Source organism: Pollachius pollachius, assembly GCF_949987615.1.
Source record: "Pollachius pollachius genome assembly, chromosome: 2".
In the NCBI taxonomy this organism is placed as follows: domain Eukaryota; kingdom Metazoa; phylum Chordata; class Actinopteri; order Gadiformes; family Gadidae; genus Pollachius; species Pollachius pollachius.
Genome location: NC_136935.1, coordinates 35,036,857 through 35,057,763, shown reverse-complemented (window position 1 = coordinate 35,057,763; position 20,907 = coordinate 35,036,857). Strand labels below are relative to the sequence as shown.

The following is a 20,907-nucleotide window of genomic DNA, read 5'->3' as shown; positions in this document are numbered from 1 at the left end:
GGCAGCAGCGAGTAGACAGTTGGGAGGGAATAACTCGCCACTAGACTCTGCCGTCTGATAGTCTTTGTTTTGGACACTCGTTAAGATGAGTAACAGACAAACACACAGAGCTTTACGTTTGGTGACTCAGCGGTCCGACCAGGGAGAAATCCTGTTGGTTGTCAGTGACCAGGGTCGAGAGACGCAGTGTTCGAAGTGCAGAGAGACAGAGAGGGAGAGAGGGACCAGGGTCGAGAGACACACCGTAAGATGACGAGAGAGCGATAGAGACCAAGGTTGAGAGGCAGACATTACACTTGTTGAGAGAGACAGAGAGAGAGACCAGGGTTGAGAGACATAGCTTTAGAAGCGGAGAGAGAGGGAGAGAGGGTGAGAGCAGAACGAGTCTACAAATACAAGTGTTCCTGGATGTGTTTGAATGTGTTTCCAAATGTATATTCCTGTATGTTTATCTATATTCTGTGTGTGTGTGGGGGTGTATGCGTGTGTGTGTGTTTGCGTGTGTATGTTTGTGTGTGCGTGCATGCACGCGTGCATGAGTGCATTTTTGTGAGTGTGTGCATGTGTGTGTGTGTCTGTTTGAGTGTGTCTGCGGGTGTGTGTGTGGGCAGAAGTCATGAATCAGCAGCCAAACAGTAGCCTATGTGTGGCCTGTATTGGGAAAGTAATCTATTACTCAGAGAGCAATGGATTACTTTCTATCAGGGAAGCCTACTCCTTGAAGATCTCTTATGAGTAACTGCAATGAGTTCACCTTACACACACAAACACACAAACACACAGAAACAGACACACACACATACACAAACACAGACAAACATATACACACACACAAAGACACACACACACACACATGTGCGATTTCCCCCCATAGTCAAATAATCATCCGATCCAGCTAATCTCATCTGGTGACAGTTAAATGAGGTTCTCTATGTTTGTGTGTATGTTGGTGGGCAGGTGTGCCGGGGTGTGTTTGTGTATTGTTTTTTTAGCATATAGCTCCACTTTAATCCAATTGTGTTGGCAAGAGCTGACAGAGAGAAATATCAATGGGCTTCAATTTACCCACCCTCAGATCTACATTACCATAACTTACCCCCCGCACACACACACACCCTGCCCACTCGTACAAATGTGCAATTTTCAAACCCTCAGGCCCACATTACCATAGCTTACTGACCCCCCAGAAACTGGCACAGACAAACACCCCCCCCTACACACACACACCCCCACACACACACACATGCACACACACAAACACACACATTCCAAATTAAAACCCTCAGAACAAACATTACCAGAATGACTCCACAAACATCCACACACACAGACACACACACACACGCACACACACGCATACACATATACACACACACACACACACACACATTGCATTGTATCAGTACAGTATCAAATATTATAGTACAGTATATTACAGCATAGCATAATAGAGAACAGTCTGACGTATTTTTGGATCATATCATCATCCATAATATTGGAATTATTATAATAACTTTATTTCTTTGTCCACATATTAACAATATCACAGTAGATCCATAGACGTGTTCATGATGCAAAGCACAATACTGATCTCACATAACATCAAATAACCAAAAGCAAGAGAGTGTGGGTGTAGTCAGAGAGCGAGAGACAGAGAAAGAGAGAGAGGGAAACAAGAGACAGTGAGAGAAACTACAGAGGGAGAGAGAGAGAGAGAGAGAGAGAGAGAGATAGAGAGAAAGAGAGAGAGAGAGATAGAGAGAGAGGGAGACAGGGAGAGAAAGAGACAGAATGAGGTGAAGTGAGCGAAGAAGAAGAGTGAAGAAAACGAGAGGCAGAGTGAAAGGAAGCAATGATGGGCAATATTTTGGTTTTGGGCATGTGTGCCCAAACAGGCACTTTGAAGACACAGGCGTCACTGCTCAGTTGGGACAGAAACTGTGAGGAAGGCCTAGATGTGAGGAGGGAGTTGAACATACACGGTTATGTTACACTAGACTCTTTTCCCACTTTATTTGTTATTCAATATGTAACACCAGTGGGTGTATAAAAGGGCCAAGGAGCCGTCGTGCTCAGACTGTGTGGAGGATGGAAGTCTACTGCTCTCTCCCGTATGCCATGAAGTATAAAAGATCTATCAGGCACTCCACGCTCATGCACGCAGAAGGGCGCACGTTCATGCTCGTGCATGTTACATCTCAGCCGAGTTTAGATTTCAGGGCACTCAACCAAGGGAAGCCAAACCCGGTCACAGTTTGGTGGGCTGCAGCATGAGTGCTTTGGTAGGCCATGGCATCGGTGCAGAGGCTAAGGTACATGTTTTGAGATCCAATTGAGAGGCACGGCAAATGTAGAGGAATGTGGAGATATAAAGAGAAAGAGTAGAGTGGGCATTATGTGGATGAGATGTTTTATAGCATGGGCAGAGAACAGCACAAAGAGACTGTAGCAGTTATACGTTAACCACAGAACGTGTATAAATGAAATACATAAATAAACGACACTGCACCGAGAAATCAATGCTGCACGCAGTTCATAAAAAAAATCTAAGCACACAAACATCACCCAACACGTAAAAAATAAACAATATCAAGCAAACATAGTGCTCATCTTTGAGTATCAAAGTGAATAAATATAGCAAAGTTATGATGAGGTGATATCTCAGAAAGTAATTCACAATTCAGCATAAACTTAAGCAACTAAGCACAAAAAAAACATTACAAAAAATCCCCTAAAACATATTTTTGGGGCATTTTGTCCCCTCCAGGGTGTCTGGACCTCATGAGATATCCTTCACGTCCATTTTGGATCTGAGGCGGTCTGGAAACACAGGTGCATTTCCAAAAATCGCCCAGAGTATTTTTTAAAAATACACCTCTTCTATGGCATCCGTCACCAGCTTACACCTATTTCACCCACAACTCACAGGTAAAACTGTTGGCAAAGCACATGTCGACCCTGACAAAGTAGATAACAGTGAAACCCATAACGGTAGATCCAATACTATTAGATAAAACCTACAGTCAACCAATACAATCAAACCAATAAAAAAACAATACAAAAATGTCAAAGAATCACTTTGTCATTTTACGCATAACAAATACAAATCGTATAATACACTTCTGGCATCAATACCGCGTACGTTCATGCTGCCTGTCCTTAGGTGACCAAGGAGGTGTGACTGAATCTCAAGGAACCACGTGTGTGATGTGAGAGCTAAACAAAACAAAATCCTTCACACTTTGGGTGACCTTTCCTCACCGAAGGTATTGGAAAATCAATAAAACTAAGAGGGATGGATTCAATGGACTTTCGACATTCTGCCATCTTGGCTCGCAAAGTCGAAAAACTCCAACACTTCAAGTGATATAAGCAATCTACATTAAGTTGTCCTTTTATTGTCTGATCCTAATTAAATTAGTATGCCTTTGTTTGAGACAGGATACTAGATGAAGGACAAGGTTATAGCCTAAGATAAGTGTTCATTTACATAGCTATATTTCCACACTCCCAACTTGTTACTCGTCGAACACAAACGTGTATTCCTATGAAATATGTCAACATAAATGATCTTAATGAATCTAGTTAGTTGAGAGGGACCGCTGAATCTTCCACCACCCGTTTCCCAAACCCAATAAAAACCACCTACACCTCATGCTCCTCACTACAATCCTCTGCCCCAATGTCTCCATCTCTCCAATCTCTGCTCACCCCCTTCCCCTCCTCTGGACGCCTCCCCCCTACGTCTCCCCTCACTGTTTGTGTCCCTTGGGGTTGGTCCTCTGGGCGGCGTGGCAGGGGTCCAGGGACTCCTTGATCGCCCCACCGTAGACATCCACGTCCAGGTCGGTCCAGGGGGCGATGTTGCCCAGGACGGGGGAGCTGCAGTCGGCCAGGGCGGCCACCTCCGCTGGCTTCAGCACCCGGTCCCACAGGTTGAACTGGGACAGCTCCCCCACCAGCGCCTGGGAGGCGTCGAACCGACCACCAAGGGTGTCCTTGGGTTGGGTAAAGAGCGGGAAAACGATAAGGAGGACGTCAATGATAGGCCTGTTTAGTTCAATGCCTTTTGGCGTTGACACTTTTATGTTCCCCATGTTGATGTTGTCAAAACTAAATAATGTTGTTCTTTATTGACATCATCTCCCCATCCACCCATCCATCCATCTCTCAATCTATCAACCACTCATCCATCTTTCCTCCAATCATCCACCCACCCAGCCACCCGACATATTCATCTATCATCCATCCATCATCCATCCACTGCTCCATCCATCCTATCCCCATCCATCCAGCCATCATCTCTCCATCCATCTCTCATCCATCCATCCATCCATCCTCACCCCATCCATCCAGCCATCATCTCTCCATCCATCCATCCAGCCATCATCTCTCCATCCATCCATCCATCCATCCATCCATCCAACCATCATCTCTCCATCCATCCATCCATCCATCCAACCATCATCTCTCCATCCATCCATCCATCCATCCATCCATCCATCCATCCATCCATCCATCTTCTCCCCATCCATCCACCCATCGCATCCACCCATCTCACCAATCCATCCATCTTCTCCCATCCATCCATCTCATCCATCCAACCACCATCCATCCATCTAACCATCCATCCATCCATCTTGTCCCAATCCATCCATCCATCCATGCACCCAGTGGTCTGACCTGCTCCTGCCCTAGGATGAGTACCCCCCCGGGCTTGATGGGGTGCCAGGCGGCCAGCCCCTCTCCCCTGCCCTTCATCTTGCCGCCCTGGAAGGCCTTCCACACCCCGTCCCGGAGCGTCCAGCTCACACAGACGTGCTGCCACTCATCCTGCAGCAGAGACAGGGGCAGCTGCGCCACCTAGGGGCAGACAGTTGAACAACGTTAGTCCTCTAAGTGTGATTAGGTTTCCCTTCACCATGGCCAGCTTCCATGCAAAGTGTAACACTTCCCTAGCTTGGTTAACTAATGACATGTAATGGACCACAGTTGGTTCAAGGCACATGAATAGATAGCCAGTAAGACCGTCAGCCACTCAGTCAGCTAGTCAGGCTGTCAGCCGTGAGTCAGCCAGTCAATCAGACTCTCAGCCGTCCAGTCAGTCAGCCGGTGAGACTGTCCGTCAATGATTCAGACTGTCAACCAGCCAGTGAGTGAGCCAGCCAGTCAGTCAATCAGCCGGTCAGCCAGCTAGATATATGTTACCTTGTCGTTGATGAGCAGCTCCACAGGGTTGTGGACCCCCTGCAGCAGGACCAGCTCGTTGGGTTGCCCAGGGACGGAGTAGGAGAAGGGGGTCCCGATGCCGCCCTCCTTGGGCTTCAGCCACAGGCAGGCGGTGAAGGCGTACATCTCGGGCATCTCCTTCCTCACCATGCCGTACATGTGGTTGGTCCGTACCGGGAAGGAGATCACAAAGCCGTCGGGGAAGGAGAGCTCTGTCATCGCTGGGGACAAGATTCAGAGAAAGAGAGAGGGGGAGAGAGAGAGAGAGAGACAGAGAGAGAGAGAGAGAGAGAGAGAGAGAGAGAGAGAGGGATGGAGGGAACGAGGGAGCAGGGAAGAGAGAGCAAGAGAGAGTGAGAGAGAAAGTAAAAAGAATTGGGTTAGATAAGAAAAACAGAAACAGAAGATGGAAGATGAAAAACACCCACATAAAACTACCCACAGTCAAAACAGATTTACCCTTATTAATTTATTAATTTGGCCTTTGACACTTTCAATGCTTTGTTCAAACTTACAGGTCGAGAACAACCCTAACCACAAATTCAATATTGGAATCTGTAAGGAATGCACCAACAAAAACACCAGATAAAAATAATCATGTCTGAAAAACAGCACATAAATATAAGCTTATTATAGTCCAAACAATATGGTAACATCTCATCAATGCTGCTGCAGCAAATCTTCATCTCATCCACAATACGAACACATTTTGACATGAAAATGATAATGTTTTGCTCATTTTACTGCAAAAACTATTTGGCAGGTCCTGGACACAAGGAACCTCCACAGGTGTGTTTTGAAATGACAACGCTGGGGAAGGTAATTGCAAGAGAGCCGAAGAAGCTATCTGAAGGTTGTGAGAGCCCCTGCGAACCATATGGGTATTTCGATCCAGCGTCAAGGACCCACGCATGAAATTATCCTGCAAACGAAAGCTGGATTCCTTCCTTACAGGCATTTCCTTCCTGCATAAGGATGAGCTGAATCGATCTGCAGCGAGGTGGTTAAGTCTCCATTACCTGAGGGCTTGCACGGAATTGAATGTACGAAAGGAGTAAAGTTCTTTATTCTTTTTACTTCAAGTCTATATTTTCTTCCTTAACATTTCTTTTCTAAAATCTACCTACCTACCTACCAACCTATTTTGGATGGTTACACATCCAAATATGGAGAAACCAAACAGGGCAAGCTTGACTTTGAAAGTATCGAAACGAAAAGACCACCCCTCCCTCAAGGCACACCTGCAAGGTCACTCCCCCAAAACAAGTAACTTTAGCAATTTGTCTACCTTGCCCTGTGGAAGACCCCAGTCATGTGCAGTGAGTGCACAGGCAGGAAGCAGGATAGGTAGACAGACAGGTATGCCATCCAATTATTTCATTTGAGCTGAAATGCCTCTCTAATTGACAGCTTTTTAAAAGGCTGCAACAGCCAAAGATAACAGGTGTTTCAATTTTTTCTGGGAGCATTTAATTTATTCATTGACAAAATCTGTCAATCAAATGCTTTTGTTGACAGAGTATTTAATTTTCATACAAATATGAAAGAAAAGGTTGCCTTAGCTTTAAGTAGAATAAATTAAAATGAATATGAATACATAAAGGAAAGTCCTCATGATTATCTTTGCTCCATTTTGCTCCAATTATGAAGATTGAAATGAACCGGGTCATCAGGAGCAATTTGGGCTTCAGCGTCTGTCATAAATCATGGCCAGGGGATCAAGATGGCAGCCCTCCAGTTACCAAAATACCAGTTGAACTTAGTGCACAAGCTAATACAATACAAGCTATTCAAAGCTAATAGGCTACACCCTTACAACCTCTACCCTCCTCCCCTTCCCCAAAACTCCCCGAACATTAGTAGGGGTGGCCCAAGATAACGCAAAGCCAGCCTGCAATTCGGTGCTGCTGAGAATTGATACTCCACCAAGCTACCATATTCTAGTTTACGTATCAGATTAAGCAGGGGCAGCACCCGGGGAGGGGGGGGGGGCATGGTTTGTGAAAGGCTCGGACTCACTGTGCTCTAGCTCGGCCAGGCGGTGGTCCACGGTCTCCAGGCCCTTGTCGATGTTGTCCCGGTGGCCCTGGCTCTCCTTCCTCATGGTCTGACGCTCCTTCTCCAGCAGCTTGATCTTCCTCTCCAGCTCCCCCTCCAGGTCGCCCACCTTCCAGGGGCCCTTGCCCCCCCGCCCGGAGCTCCCGCCCTGGGGCGCTGGTCGGGCCGCAGGGCGCCGTGCTCCAGAACCGGGGGCCCCCGGGCCGGAGGCCCCAGGCACGGCCGGGGGGGCGGTCGTCCTGCTGACGGTGACGCTACCGCTGTTGCTATTGCCGCCGCTGTTGCTAGGACTGCCGGTGTTGCTAGCGCCGCTGCTACTGGTGGTGCTGGCGGATGTGTCGGTGAGGTTCAACGCAGCCGGACCGATCTCTGCCTGAGGCACAAGAGAGAGAGAGTTAGCCTGGAGGCCATCCACAAGGTGACCTCCCCGGGCTAGGGCAGAGCTGGAGAGCACTAAAGGAAACAGGAACATGAGAGGAAAGTCACATATAGGATCTTATATACGATGTAAGATATTATATAGGATGGTTATAGGATGTCATTTATGCCATGAACGCTGCTTCCAGAGCTGCCAGCAATGTAGATAAAAAATAAATGCCTACTTCTTGGATGATCAAATGTAACAACATAACATTAAGAAACAATTAATGAAAAGAGAATAATTAACCATTTCATTAATATTGTATTCATGATTATATAAATATTTTTTATTACATATCGGAATATTGGCTTCCTGAGTCTACGTGAGGATAGAGAAAGTAACATTTATTGATAATTTATTGGTATATTGGCAGAGATGTGTGTGGTGCTGATTAGTCTACATGATGATCGACATATATTGATTACTTTCTGAGTAAGAAGCTGCAGATGTCCTGAGTATAAATGTGTGTGTGTGTGTGTTTGGGAGTGTGGGTTTCTATGTGCGTGTGTGCGTGCATGGGCGAGTGGCTGAATGTGCGTTTCAGCTTGTGTGTGTGCGAGTATGTGAGTGTGAATATGGCATTATATATTGGTTTTATTTCTGTGTTTGTTATTCAGTATCTTCTTTATAAAGGTCTCTTTCATGTTGTATTTTTATGGGTTTTCCCCCGCCCCTTTCCATCTCCCTCGCCCTCTCTCCCCTGCTCCCTCTCCCCGCCTCTCCTCTCCAGCTCAAAGCATCTTTTATTCATGTCTTCTTCTGGTGCCAAACGAGGAGGTGGAGAGGGTGCTGGGGTTGTGTAGCTGAAGGAGGAGGTGGAGATGGCGGAGGTGGAGAGGGTGAGGGGAGGGGCGGGGGTATAGGTGGCAGTGGAGGCTGAGGATGACAGGGCGAAGGTGGAAGAGGAGGTGGAGGGATGGAGGGGTGGAGGAGAGGACAAAGGTGAGATTGTGGTGGGATAGTGAGGTAGGAGGTGGAGGGGTGGAGATGGAGCGTTCGGAGCAGAGGTTGGAGGTGATGGAGGGGAGGGTGGGGCAGAAGAGCATCAGCGTCATCATAGAGATGTATGACACATGCAGGGGGCTGACTAAGATAAAGGGGGAAGTGGAACGGCAGATAATGCCAAGACTGAGGAATGACAAATCACCGCCGACTCTCATATTCGTCATATGACGAATACTGCTTGCGCACGCGAGAGATATTATTGATGGGTTGTAAATAGAAGCTTGAAAGGAGTGTCGATTAAGCCATTAAATATTCAGCATTGAATATAATTTTGTGTTTTCTATATCTGAACTGAATTATTTGACAATAAACGGTTGGCTGTCACCGAGCGGACATCCACGTGTCATCGTTAGGAAGTTGTAAATAAGTAGGCCACTACCTCCAGTTTCTCGATGCGGTCCTTCAGATCCATGATGGCCCGCTCCAGCTCCTCCACGGCCCGCGCCGTCTGCAGCTGCGCCGCCGCCGAGGAGCTAACGTCATCTCCCGCCATGAAACGGCGGTTGCTGCTCCACTGTCCCACGCTGCGCTCGGGCACGTTCTTGTCGTCCTCGAGGTCGCTCTCGCACTCGTTCAGTTTCCCGGTAAGCTCGCGGATGGTTCGCTTGTCCATGAGGATCTGGTTGTTCTGCTGGACCACCATCTGCCGGAGGTCTTTCGCCGTGGTCAGGAGGTTGGCCGATTCCTCGTCCACAGCCCACGGGTCGTCCGCCTGTGGCTGCTGCTGCTGCCGAAAGATCTTGTGGTTACATTCTCCAACCGGAACCGGAGTGCAGATCAAGCGATTGAAGCTAAACGTCTTGGCGGACCCTACTCCGGCCACGTCCCCCGTGCCGAGCTCGTTCAGAGTGGGGACGTCCAAGCCGATCCCTCCCAGGCTGTTTCCTCCGTCGAATGACCCACCACCACCCTGGAGAGCTCCCAGTGGCCCGGCATGAGCCACGGCGCCCGGGGCGAGGGCGTCAAACCTCTCGGACGCCAGTGTGCCGTTGTCGACACCTGGAGCCACGATCTTCCGAGGATACACGCTGGCGATGATGCAGATGACCGCGCCGAGGAAGGCCACCGTGCCCGCGGCTACGAGAACCACGACGAACTTCATCCCGGCGAAGAAGATCCGGAGACGGATTCAAAAAGGTGGCTGTAATCTAAAAACACCACCACACAAAGTTAGAGGAAAAACACACACACGCATGCCTTACCATACTGGATGGAAATGCAACATCCTTTTTTGCTGGATCGATAAGCGATCGCCATTGGTATATTTGAAGATGTTATCGCCAGCTTGACCGGTCGCCCAATGCACAGATTACAACGTCTGAGAAGGGTTTGGCTAGTTTGTTTTTTAATTAAATACACTCACGTGCACGAGTAATTCAGCGTCCGCGGATACCAGGAACGATGTAACCTTGCGTCGTTCCGGTGTAGAATGCAGCCTAAACCACCACTTGTCTCACTCAGCCCGGGCGCAGCTCGACATATCCACGGCAGGTCTCTCTTCTCGTTACTAAGCTCCTCTCCTCCAGTGCGTTACTATGGGGATCTGGAAGAAGGCGGGGGATGCTGAGCGAAAGAGGATGTGGGCATGCGTCACTCAGTCGATGGAACCATAACAAACAGAGGATCCGTCAGGTTTGCGTGTGTGAGTGTGAGTGTGTTTGCCTGTGCGTGCGTGCATTTGTGCGTGTGTTCATGTGAGTGATGTGACTGTGTTTTATGCATTGATGACCTAATAACAAGTTCAAGCGTTTTGAAAGCACTCTTTATAAAATCGTGATATATTTTATATATTCTATAATTTAAGCAATGCCGGGTTTAAGATTCCACAGTTTTCACAATTTATATAACAAAATAACTAAAATAATTGCATTTTTCCTTTGCTTCCTCTTATAATAAGAAGTAGGATAACCATCCATCCACACACTACCCAGACAGCAAAGCACTTTGGTAGAGGTGTCTGCAGGCTGCGGAGGTTATCTTTGTTCATCAGGAATGGTATGGTATTGACTAACTTCTGCTCAGCCATTGACAGACGATGGAACTAATAACAGCCCACGGAGGACGTTGTTTGTTCAAGTTAAATTGGATGTAGCTCAGCCATTATCTTTGGGCTCTAAGGATGAGCTACAGTGTTCCCCTGCTGTTTAGTAAGACGGCTGTTTGTTTGAGTTCCATCACATTCTATGCGGCAAGAATCAATGAACCTGGAGAACGAGGAAGAAAAGGATGTCCTTGTGTTTTGGCTTAAAGCAAAATCCTTTATTCCGAAGCAATTACAAGCAATTATCGAATCCTTGATACTTTCCTGCTTCTCTCTGTTTCTTCCTCAGGCCTTATGTCACGTATCATCATTCCGGAACCAGTGTCATAGTAGGATAGGAGTACGGGTGTCTGACTCAATCAGACAGAAGGGTCAGGGTTCGATCCCCAATGCCTACAGTTTACCTGTGGGCGTCTTAAAGGAGCAGGCTATCCCTTACCCCTACAGGCTGATGGGTGACATGCAGGCCCGTCTTGACCGTAGTTGCGGTGATAAGAGGCTCTGCCTGAACGCAGCATGTAATCAATAGAGCTGAGGATTTGACCACACCCAGCTAAACGGTCTGCTGACATGGACAGAGATGAACAGTCAATGCTTACTCTGTCTCTCTGTGGAACGCAATCACATGCACTTATGCACATACAAGAATGGTTCCAGACCTTGGGACTTGATCTGTGTATTTATTTTCTACACAGCAAGCCTCATATTTTATTTATATCTCTCCTGCAGCGAACCAATCCATTGCTGGCAATCGCTTTCACTCCCTCATTTTAACACACTCATTTACAGTAAAAAACAAACACACACACACAGATGTGGGTCGGTAGTATTATCCTATCACTCTAAGCCTTTCAGTATTCAAACATTACTGACTTATTCCTCTCTATTAAAACATTCATACTAATTTTGATCTACAAATAAACGTTACATATATAAATATATATATATGGTCCGCTTTATATATATATATATAAAACCCACTTTATAGCCGCGTGTTGAACCAAGTTTACCATATCCTTTAATTTAATGAATTCATCATTATATATAAAACAACCAACCGGTCACATGTCGCCCCCAAGTGGATAACTAGATAACTACAATAACGTTGCCCTCAAAACTATTAGGTCAGGAAGCATAAGCCAAGTTGTAAGACGTTGTGGGTTGAATTAAGCTTTTGTTGACTTACTCGATGATTTTATCGGTAAAATCTGCGAAGATTTTTATAATATAATCTTGATATATAATAGGACGTCTAACTTAAAAGTATAAATCAACACAAAACAAGTGAAATAAGCTTTTAATGAAAAGCCTTGTACAATTAATGCACGAAAGCAACAACAGTAACAGATAACATGACATTGAATACATAACCTGTACAATAAGGTTACCAAAAACATGCTTCAGAAGTTCAGATACAATACAATGTCATCATAATCGTCAGTACTAGCAATACAATTACAAAAAAACATTTCAACTCAGCATTTACAAAACAAAAACTGCAGTTTTGACAGTTTAATTCATTAGTCAGCAATTCCCTTCCTGTCAAACCATAGTCAACCATTTCATTAAATGGCAATTAAACAGAAAGCATAATATTGATAACATTTATTAAAAATAATAATTCAAATACAGTACGAGGGAGAGAAAACAGGTTTCAAATACACAATTAAGGTCATTATTTGTTTAAACTAAAGCATATTACCAAATCCTTCGGTAAACCCCCAAATCGAGTGCCTCATACAGCACTTCAAATCACAACACACATTTACATGAAAACATTTCATAGAAGAGAAACAAAAGGCAAGATATAAACACTAAATAAAAACCAAGAGCCCTATTTGGTAGAAAGATTGGTTGTGCTACCCCAGATTTGATTATTATTATTATGTTGTTGAAACTCTGTCCAAATAGCACCACGCTCCACACAACTACCAACTGACTCTTCTAGCCACTGTTTATACGTTCACAATACAAGACATTCAAAGTTTTATCCCAAAATGCAAACATAACACCAGAAGCACAGTGCTGTTGGGTTTCTTATTGTATAAAATTATCTTTCACATCTGCAGCAGCAGGAGACAGACACTACCCAAAAGAACCAGTCTGCCAAGCCAGGACTTCCAATGGGTAATAAATTCTTGCTTAAGGGTAAGAAGACTCTGGTAGTCAAATCAATAAAGAATAATCCTGCCCCTCATGAATTCCTGCTCTACCAAATGCTTGCAAACGATTTGCAAGTCATAAACATAGCGTAAAATATGGTGTTATTGTTTCCGGGTGGGTTTTTGTAGTTTGGGATAAACACTTTGAATGTGTCCTAGAGCAGAGCACTGAGAAGACACGACACAGAGAACCATCTACGTCACATGACAGGAAATGAGGCGGGCATTTGTCTGGTTTCTGCTCGGAGGAGATCTACATGAGCAGAGCTGCGTCCGTCGACTGGGTCCGGGGAGGGGTAACGCACGTCACTGAGACGAGGCAGCGCTGCCTTGTGGAGGGCAGTTTGGTTCAACAGAGCAGCGGTAAGGCAACGCATGCGGAGTGTTTTAAATACTGGCGACAATTACGCCAGACAGACTGCCGGGTGAGGAGTACCCTTGGTACATGGCGCAGAACGGGGAGAGGGTGAAAAATGGACCTATGCAATCAGAAGTTTACAGATTCAATGCAGTGCCTTCAAGTAGTAAGAGCGATTGCAATAGCCAACATGGAACTCCAGAATTGTACCTTTGTTGCTATTTATTATACATTTCAGCAATATAACACTGAATCCGCTATTGACAAAGTGAGGTGGAAGATGCGGTTTCTGGGGGAGACCGGGCAGGTTCTAAGGGAGTACTCTGAGAATAACCCTAGCATCAGTCAATGGGGGCCAGAACAAACCATGGCAAGGGAAATTTGGTTCCCCGGACTATACTTCCTAAAAGAGCTTATTCAATGTAAGGTCTATTCAACTATGCTAATATTTTGCCTTCACAAGCTATGTTTGAGCCGATTCATCCCTCGCTCGTTTATTAATTATGTTGCTGTTTAAAGCGGCCAAATCTATTAGTTGAAGTGCAGACTGCAAAGTCAACAATGCACTCAAGAAATGGCCGATCCTGCCCAATCGACTACATTAGTTTCCCCCACGGCCTGAGGGCGGGAAATGCTCCAACAAAGTTTACGTTACGACGTAATTTCCACCTAATACAATTAGACAATAATACAATCATTTTGTTGATTAATCAGATTCTACAAATGTTCCTTCTTAAATGTTATTGACTTAATTCAATTTGCTCCATCTCAAATCAACCATTTACAGCAAGGTTATGATTATAATTGTTTAAAATGACGAGTACTGTCATGCTCATTACCATAATAAAAGGCTGAAACAGTGAAAGGTCAAAACGTTCTTTGTCCCACATGATCCAGGCCTAATGATTTTGAACAAGTCGTCTCATTGCATAACCTCTGTAAGGTCGAACAGCAGCAAAAATACATGAGTGTAAACCGAGCCCGGACGGATGCAGGCTCCCCCCAGACCCATCAACCCAGCCCGGGAAGGGGAGGAGGATGGGGGTGGTCTCAGTCTAATGGGTCTGCTCTATCGGTACTGCTGATAGAGCTCCAAATAACCTATCTCGACTCAGATCAACGTGTTCCCCTGCCACAAAATGTATCTTAATCCTTCCCACGACATCACTGGGTGGTCAGTCCAATCAACACAGCCGTGCCACGGGGAGCTGGGAGAAAGAAATGCTTCCATCCTTCCTTCATTCACGAACTAGAGTAAAAGCTGCCTTGGTGTGTTTGACAAACAAGCTATAGACACACTGTAAAAAGGCCATAATACCTATCAACTGTAAACTAGGGTAGAAAAAACGATTTCAATAAACGACTGACCAGCGAAATCTAATAGCAAAGAGGAGTGAACAGCAGAAACTACTGTTAGACAGCAAACCAGGGAAGGGTTATGATATTCCAGGAGCTTCGGACTCCACTAAACCTTATGAAGTCATGGTTTGTCTGGGTCCCGTTATTGTTGTTATACAAGTTGTGAAAAGCGGCGACCAGGATGTAAAGCTTCAGGTATTAAGAAGCTGGGTTTATGGAGCCGTTCTGACAGGTAGGCTGGGCGAGGGTAACCGCGACCAACAACCTAACCTCTACTTAACCTTCTTGCCACATATCATCTGAGAAGTCACACAGCTAAAATGCGGCAAATTAAAAAGAATCACAGACTGCTTGCCAGTTTAGCGTCATGGCGGACATTACAGAACGGTGGAGGACTCGAGGAAGAGAAACCAAGGTCAGTGGGGCCACACAGTAAAATCGGCGATCAGTTGTAAATCTATGGATTTTTGTGATTTTACGAATTATCTGTTCGAAGGCTGTGCGACGTGCTTGCATGTAAACGCAAATTCATATTAGCTGTGCATTTAGGAGGGGCGGGGGAGAAGGCCTTGGGAGTAGGGTGAAGGACATTAATAGCTTTTTGAAGCATTCTGTTGCTGCGTTTACCTCGCAAAATATGGATGCGATGGCTTGGACTCTAACTGTGCAAATATCCTATTCCCTGTCAAACTAACAGCAGGTCGGGCAACCAGCGAAATTCAGGGATGGGCAGCGAAATGGCATGACACCGAAAGGTGCTCAACACACCCCTTGTGGGGCAGTGCATGTATCAAATTGGCATTTAGTTTCTTTCATGTACACTAAGTGTGCTTGGTAATAGTTCGCCCACTGTCCTAGTTTGTGGGTGTTTTACTACGACGCTATGACACCAAACGCGGGATGTGCAGCAAGCTTGAAGGAACTGAGTAGAAAGCTGCTTCCCAGTCGGGGGACCAGTCTATACAAAGTCACTAATGTGCAAGTGAACAAAATATGGCCATTCAAGGGACACAGGCTGCATCTTCAATACCTCTATTTCAAAAATATGATGCCATTATTTTTACCATTATTACATCATCATTATTATTATTACTACTCAATGGCTGGGTGGCGTTACATTATTCATCACACAAATACAGCAAAAAGGAGGATATCGGTGTATTTGTGCCATTATTGGAACATCTCCTAGTCTTAATGGTGATTTGTGAGCTCTGTATAGAGTATGGTTCAATCCTGTAACCAGCTCTGCTCACTGCCATCAGTGAGGAACCCGCATGGCTGAGGCTGATTGGATTTTCAACATCCAATCAGAGACTAAGAGGTTTAACGGACAGTGGCGTACAGTAAACCATGAGCAGAGGCAAATAATTCAATAAGCTGTGCGGTTTTCAAGCTCTTGCATTAGAGTGGCTTAACCAATATCACAGGCAAACTTTTACTCCTAAGAACAGAAGGATTAGTGGGGAAGTTTTCCCCACAAACCAATAGCATAACTGTTTCAATGAAGCACGGAAGGCCATGTAGAGCGCTTCCTAAGGGAAGACTACAGCCACCTTACCAATACACTCATCTCTACAGCTATGTAAACTAAACTTGTTTAAGACAGGCTGGTACTTCCAATAATAGTCACACCTACACCGGTACAAACCTTTAAAGGAGGGAAGGGAACACTGGGGAAGCAAAGTGGCAACATTGGCGAGAATCATTCTGTTGTCATGGACAACTGGCTTTCTAACCTTTGACCTTCCTATGGCTTGGGAGGGGCGGGCTCATCAGCGGCGGCGGAGGGGGCGGAGCCAGCATCGGTGCCGGCGGGGGAGGGGGAGGGGGGGCAGGAGGCGGGGGAGGGGAACTCCTTGATGGTGACGGTGACCAGGTTGGTGGTGACGTCGGTGACGACCACACCCTTGCAGCTGGGGGCCGTGTCGGGGCGCCAATCGGGGTCCCCCTCGGCGGGCACTCGGGGGGGCTCGGCGGGGGCGGCCGGCGGAGGGTTGGCCTGCCGGTCGGACGCGGCGGAGGGCCCCTCGTCGTCGGGGAGAGAGGAAGAGGATGGGGCGGCCGCCAGGCTCGGTGTCGAGGGCTGGGTGGTCCGGCCCTCGGGGGCCTCCGTCCCGGGCTGGCTGGGCCGGGGCTGGGAGCAGGCCGGAGCCTGAGGGGCGCCGGAGGGAGGGCCTGACGCCGGGCCGGGCTGACTCTGGGCGGCACTCTCGCCCACGCTGGGGCCGCCGGCGTCGGCCGGACTGGAGCCGGCCCCCGTGAGCGGGTGGAAGGGCCGGGGCCCTCCGCACTGCAGGCCGAAGGGCTTACCGTACATGGGGAAGCCCAGCATCTTCAGCGGGGGCTGGAAGGGCCGGTAGGGCGCCGCCTCGCCGTGCCTCTTCCCGATAATGCGGTTGCGGGACGGGAGGTTCTGCCGGCTGGCCGGGGCACCCCGGCCAGCGCCCGCGGCCCCCCGGCCAGGCTTGTCGATGACCTTCAGGTTGACAATGATGCGGCCGCGCTTCACCTCCCGGGGCTTGACCCGGCGGTTCAGGATGCGCACCGTCTCGGAGAAGGGGGAGGCGTGGGGCCGCGAGGGGAAGCCCCCGGGGCCGGGTCCGGAGGAGGCGGCGAGGGTGCGGGGCAGGGGGCGCCTGGACATGCGGTGGCAGCGGTGAATGTCTTTCTTCAGCTTGTGGGTGGAGGCCAGGGAGGAGTTCTTGGCGGCGGCGGCAGCGGAGGAAGAGGAGGGGGCAGCAGCAGCGGACGGAGGTGGAGGAGGAGGGTTTAGGGCGGGGGTCCCTGGAGAGGAGCGGCGGGTGCTCTTACGTTGGTTGGCGTCCCCACTGCCGGCCTCCCCTTTCAGAGCACGAGCCTGCAGAACAATGCGTGTGCACAGCTTAGGGACGTGAAGAAGCGGAGCCGGTTCAGCATGCACGGTTACTCAGAACAGTGTGAGCCTTAAGGGAACCATCAGTGAGAATTAGAGATTGCGCCAAACACACGCGATGCAAATTCTGGCAAAAATTGGTGCCAGGGAATGTTATTCATTCTAGTTTGTATGGCTGGCACCAATTTGAGCCAATCAAAATTGCGTCACGTGTGTTTGATGTTGACAGGGCTGTGTGGTTGGCTTGGATTTGATCATTAGAACCAGATAAAAAGAGTACCTTCATGCCAGGACTTTTGGGTTTCGGCCCTCGTTTCTTTGGCCCGTGCATTTCTCTTTCACGCTCCCTAAACAACAAACAAACGTTTTTTAAATGTGTTTTTTCGTAAAAAAAAAAATGCTTGAATTGATCCGGCTGAGACTAGGGGTTTTGGAGTGACACAAACCAAGATGGAGAAAAACAAACCAAGAAAACAGAGGGAGGAGAGGAAAGGGTCAGAGAGGAGAGGGTGAGAGAGACCGAAAGGAGACCGTGATTAGAGACATTCAATTACATCACATTTATCAAGCTGATGTTTTTGTCCCAAGCAACATACAATGGGTGCATTCAATAATGTACTCAAAAAGTGAAAATAATCAAATGGCTCAAACTAGAAAAACTGCTTAAAAAGCTACAATACAAAGCGATAAAGAAATATTAATAAGAACATGACCCATGTCCATTGCTACACTCCACCTAGGTGACTTTTACTGGGAACCTCCAAATACAAGAACGAAGGGCGGTGGTGTTGAGAGTAGGTTTATTGTACTTTGCAGATAATGATATCTGCAAACCGTTTATTGTACATTTTGCAGATAATGATACGTCGCGCTGGGGCTCCATGTTTTCATTCAAGAGACCACTCCCTGAGTGTGTCTGGTTCGATTTGGTCGGTTTGATTGTGAGAGAGGAGGAGGAGGGTAACAAAGAGATCTCTGTATCACTAAGACATGGTTAATGATTTGACATTCATCATGTCTTGGATTAATTTAAGGCATCATTTAAGGAATTATGCATTAAGCAGAGAAATAGACCTTTGAAAAAAATCACTGAACAAACAAACTAACAGAGGAAGTTTGTTTAAGTCCTTAGAGGACTTTCCAAAGTGTGTTTTTAAAACGTAACTGACACAATGAAAATTATAATGACGACTAGTCACTCTCAAAAGCACTGCCGTGATTTTAGATCGGTCATTCCTGAGCAGGTAGGAGTTTTGGCGTCTTCCTCATGGATGCCTACAGGTAAGGTTCAGACTTTGGGATTTAGACCCAGAAGCTTTCAAATTAAGAGTCAAACACCCTAATCCCTAGACTATCCGACCAGAACTCGCATCCCCTTTGAAGAAGATGTTACATTTTTTAGGAGAAGAATATAGTAACACATCATATGAAGTCCCAAATCCCAGTCGTCAACACCTTCATGAGGCATTTTTTTTGTTTTCAACTTTGGAGAATCACTTACTTCTGCTCAAAGCCCAGGAGCAGGCGGTCATCCAGAATGTTCTCTTCTGGCTCCCAGGTACTGTGCCTAATCGCAACAGACATTGAGTTAGAGCTCTGTTGAATCACTTTCAGCACAACCCACTACCTGTTCATCCAACCGTGGGGTCAAAACATCCTACTTGAGCAGTACATCCTCATAAATCAATGCTTAGCACATCATAATAAAAAATACATTAAAAAGAAAATGCACAAATGTGTCAAATTACAATTAAAAGTTGTACTTACTTTAGTGCCCATCCCTTCCATTTCACAAGATATTCAAGACTACCCTGTAAAAAAAAGAAAAAACGCATTTATAACTGTAGGCCACATGTTAATTTAACCAGCCATGTTTTCAGACTGAGGAATCAATATAAATTGTTTAAGACAAAATAAGCAATGTTTTCTTCACACTTATTTAGATTTAATCTTCTGGATTACTTTTACCGCGCTGTCATATGACTTTCCAATTCTCGGCATCAGGACAGTTCATTTGTGCGTGCACTTTTTCAGTCCACAGATTTGGCATAACAAAATCCATACACTGCATCGGCCTGAGGCTGGAGCGTTCAGCCTGTTCTGTGTTTGAAAAAAACGCAATCTCAAAATAATAAATCCTATATTGTTTATACATTTTTATAAACAAACGCAAAATATTAGTTTTTATTTTCTAATGTCAAAAGCTTAGTAGTGAGCGGTTGATTGTAGCTGCATTTCGCTTGCAAGTAAAGTCGGACCCTGCATTTTGTTCTCGTCTTACTATGTGGTTTTGTCCCCTCCACGCTTGGCCCCTCTTTGTGTTGCTATTTTTATTGCTCTGCCTGGGCTATAATATAACCCCCCTGACGTAGTACTCCGCTTAGTAGGCTACTTGCTGTGTAGCAACAATACCCAGTACCAAGAAGTTGACTCGCAACGTCAGCAACATGCACATAATGAAACAGCTATTACTTTATGTGATTGCTGGAATTTTCCCATTTGTCCCAGTATGAAGGTTTAACTGTGAGATAATAGTTTAGTCCAAATAGCCATGAGTATCAGTTCGGAAAACAACCACCACCCCTAAATATTTCATATCATAACCTAATAGAAATAGCTTTAACCTTTCCTCTTACTATTTCTTCATACAGTTTAGTATCCACAGTAACCTCAGCCTGACAAACACACACGTGTTATTTGGTTTATTTGCGTATACTTACACAATCTAATCTCATCAACAGCCCCTTTTTGAGATCTTCACAAATAGTACAAATATGTATCACGGGGGAGGAAAAGTGCTTGAAGTAACAAGACTCCCTTTGATGAATCGTTATCGACACAAGTGAATTAGTAGCCTCAGGTTCACACGCTGGTATCCCACACGTCAGCCCACTCGTGTTTGTTACGACCGTTATCGATCATCCATCACGTAATACACAATCCACGACTTTGAGGCTAACCGGTTAGCTTTTAGCCCATCCTGTAAGCAAGGCCTATATAATATACAATCTGCTTTAAGTAAGCCCCGGGTGTGCATAGTGGAGCTGTGTTGATCAGACCCCACTCCTGCAACATCTGGATATACGATCAAAACAGGCGGGACGGCGGCTCTCTTTACCTTGCGGACGCGGCGCTTGAGGATGGATTCCGCGGCGAAAACGCGATCACCCACCGCCGAGAGCTCCATCTTTCATGCCCGACTGCTATACCACTCTATCTAAACAAGTAGTTCCCACTGCGAGGGTCGACTACTTTCACTAGTCTCCTGTCTGTGGCTGCAGACACAACAGCAGCGTAGCGAGCTGGCCCAAAAAAACACACCAGCCGGAAGGAGAGGGCTGTCACGTGGCTAAGGTCACCGCTCCGGTCGTCCTAGCAACGCCAAAGACTCCGTTGCGATGA

General features: G+C 46.5%; 2 protein-coding genes across 2 annotated transcripts; both read right to left on the bottom strand.

Annotated features, from left to right (window-relative positions):
* Positions 1-3,752: 3,752 nt before the first annotated feature.
* nptxrb (neuronal pentraxin receptor b) lies at positions 3,753-9,815 on the bottom strand (the record flags this gene model as incomplete). The annotated part of the gene is made up of 5 exons (XM_079730327.1): positions 3,753-3,998; positions 4,684-4,863; positions 5,209-5,450; positions 7,249-7,660; positions 9,093-9,815. 5 exons carry the CDS (start codon positions 9,813-9,815, stop codon positions 3,753-3,755), a joined length of 1,803 nt encoding a protein of 600 aa, XP_079586453.1.
* A 2,327-nt stretch (positions 9,816-12,142) lies between these two features.
* On the bottom strand, positions 12,143-20,806 carry cbx6a (chromobox homolog 6a). Its single transcript, XM_079731003.1, has 5 exons — positions 20,624-20,806; positions 19,273-19,316; positions 19,007-19,072; positions 17,786-17,852; positions 12,143-17,490 (listed from the first exon to the last, which is right to left on the bottom strand). Exons 1-5 carry the CDS (start codon positions 20,690-20,692, stop codon positions 16,381-16,383), a joined length of 1,356 nt encoding a protein of 451 aa, XP_079587129.1. The 5' UTR covers positions 20,693-20,806; the 3' UTR covers positions 12,143-16,380.
* Positions 20,807-20,907: the final 101 nt, after the last annotated feature.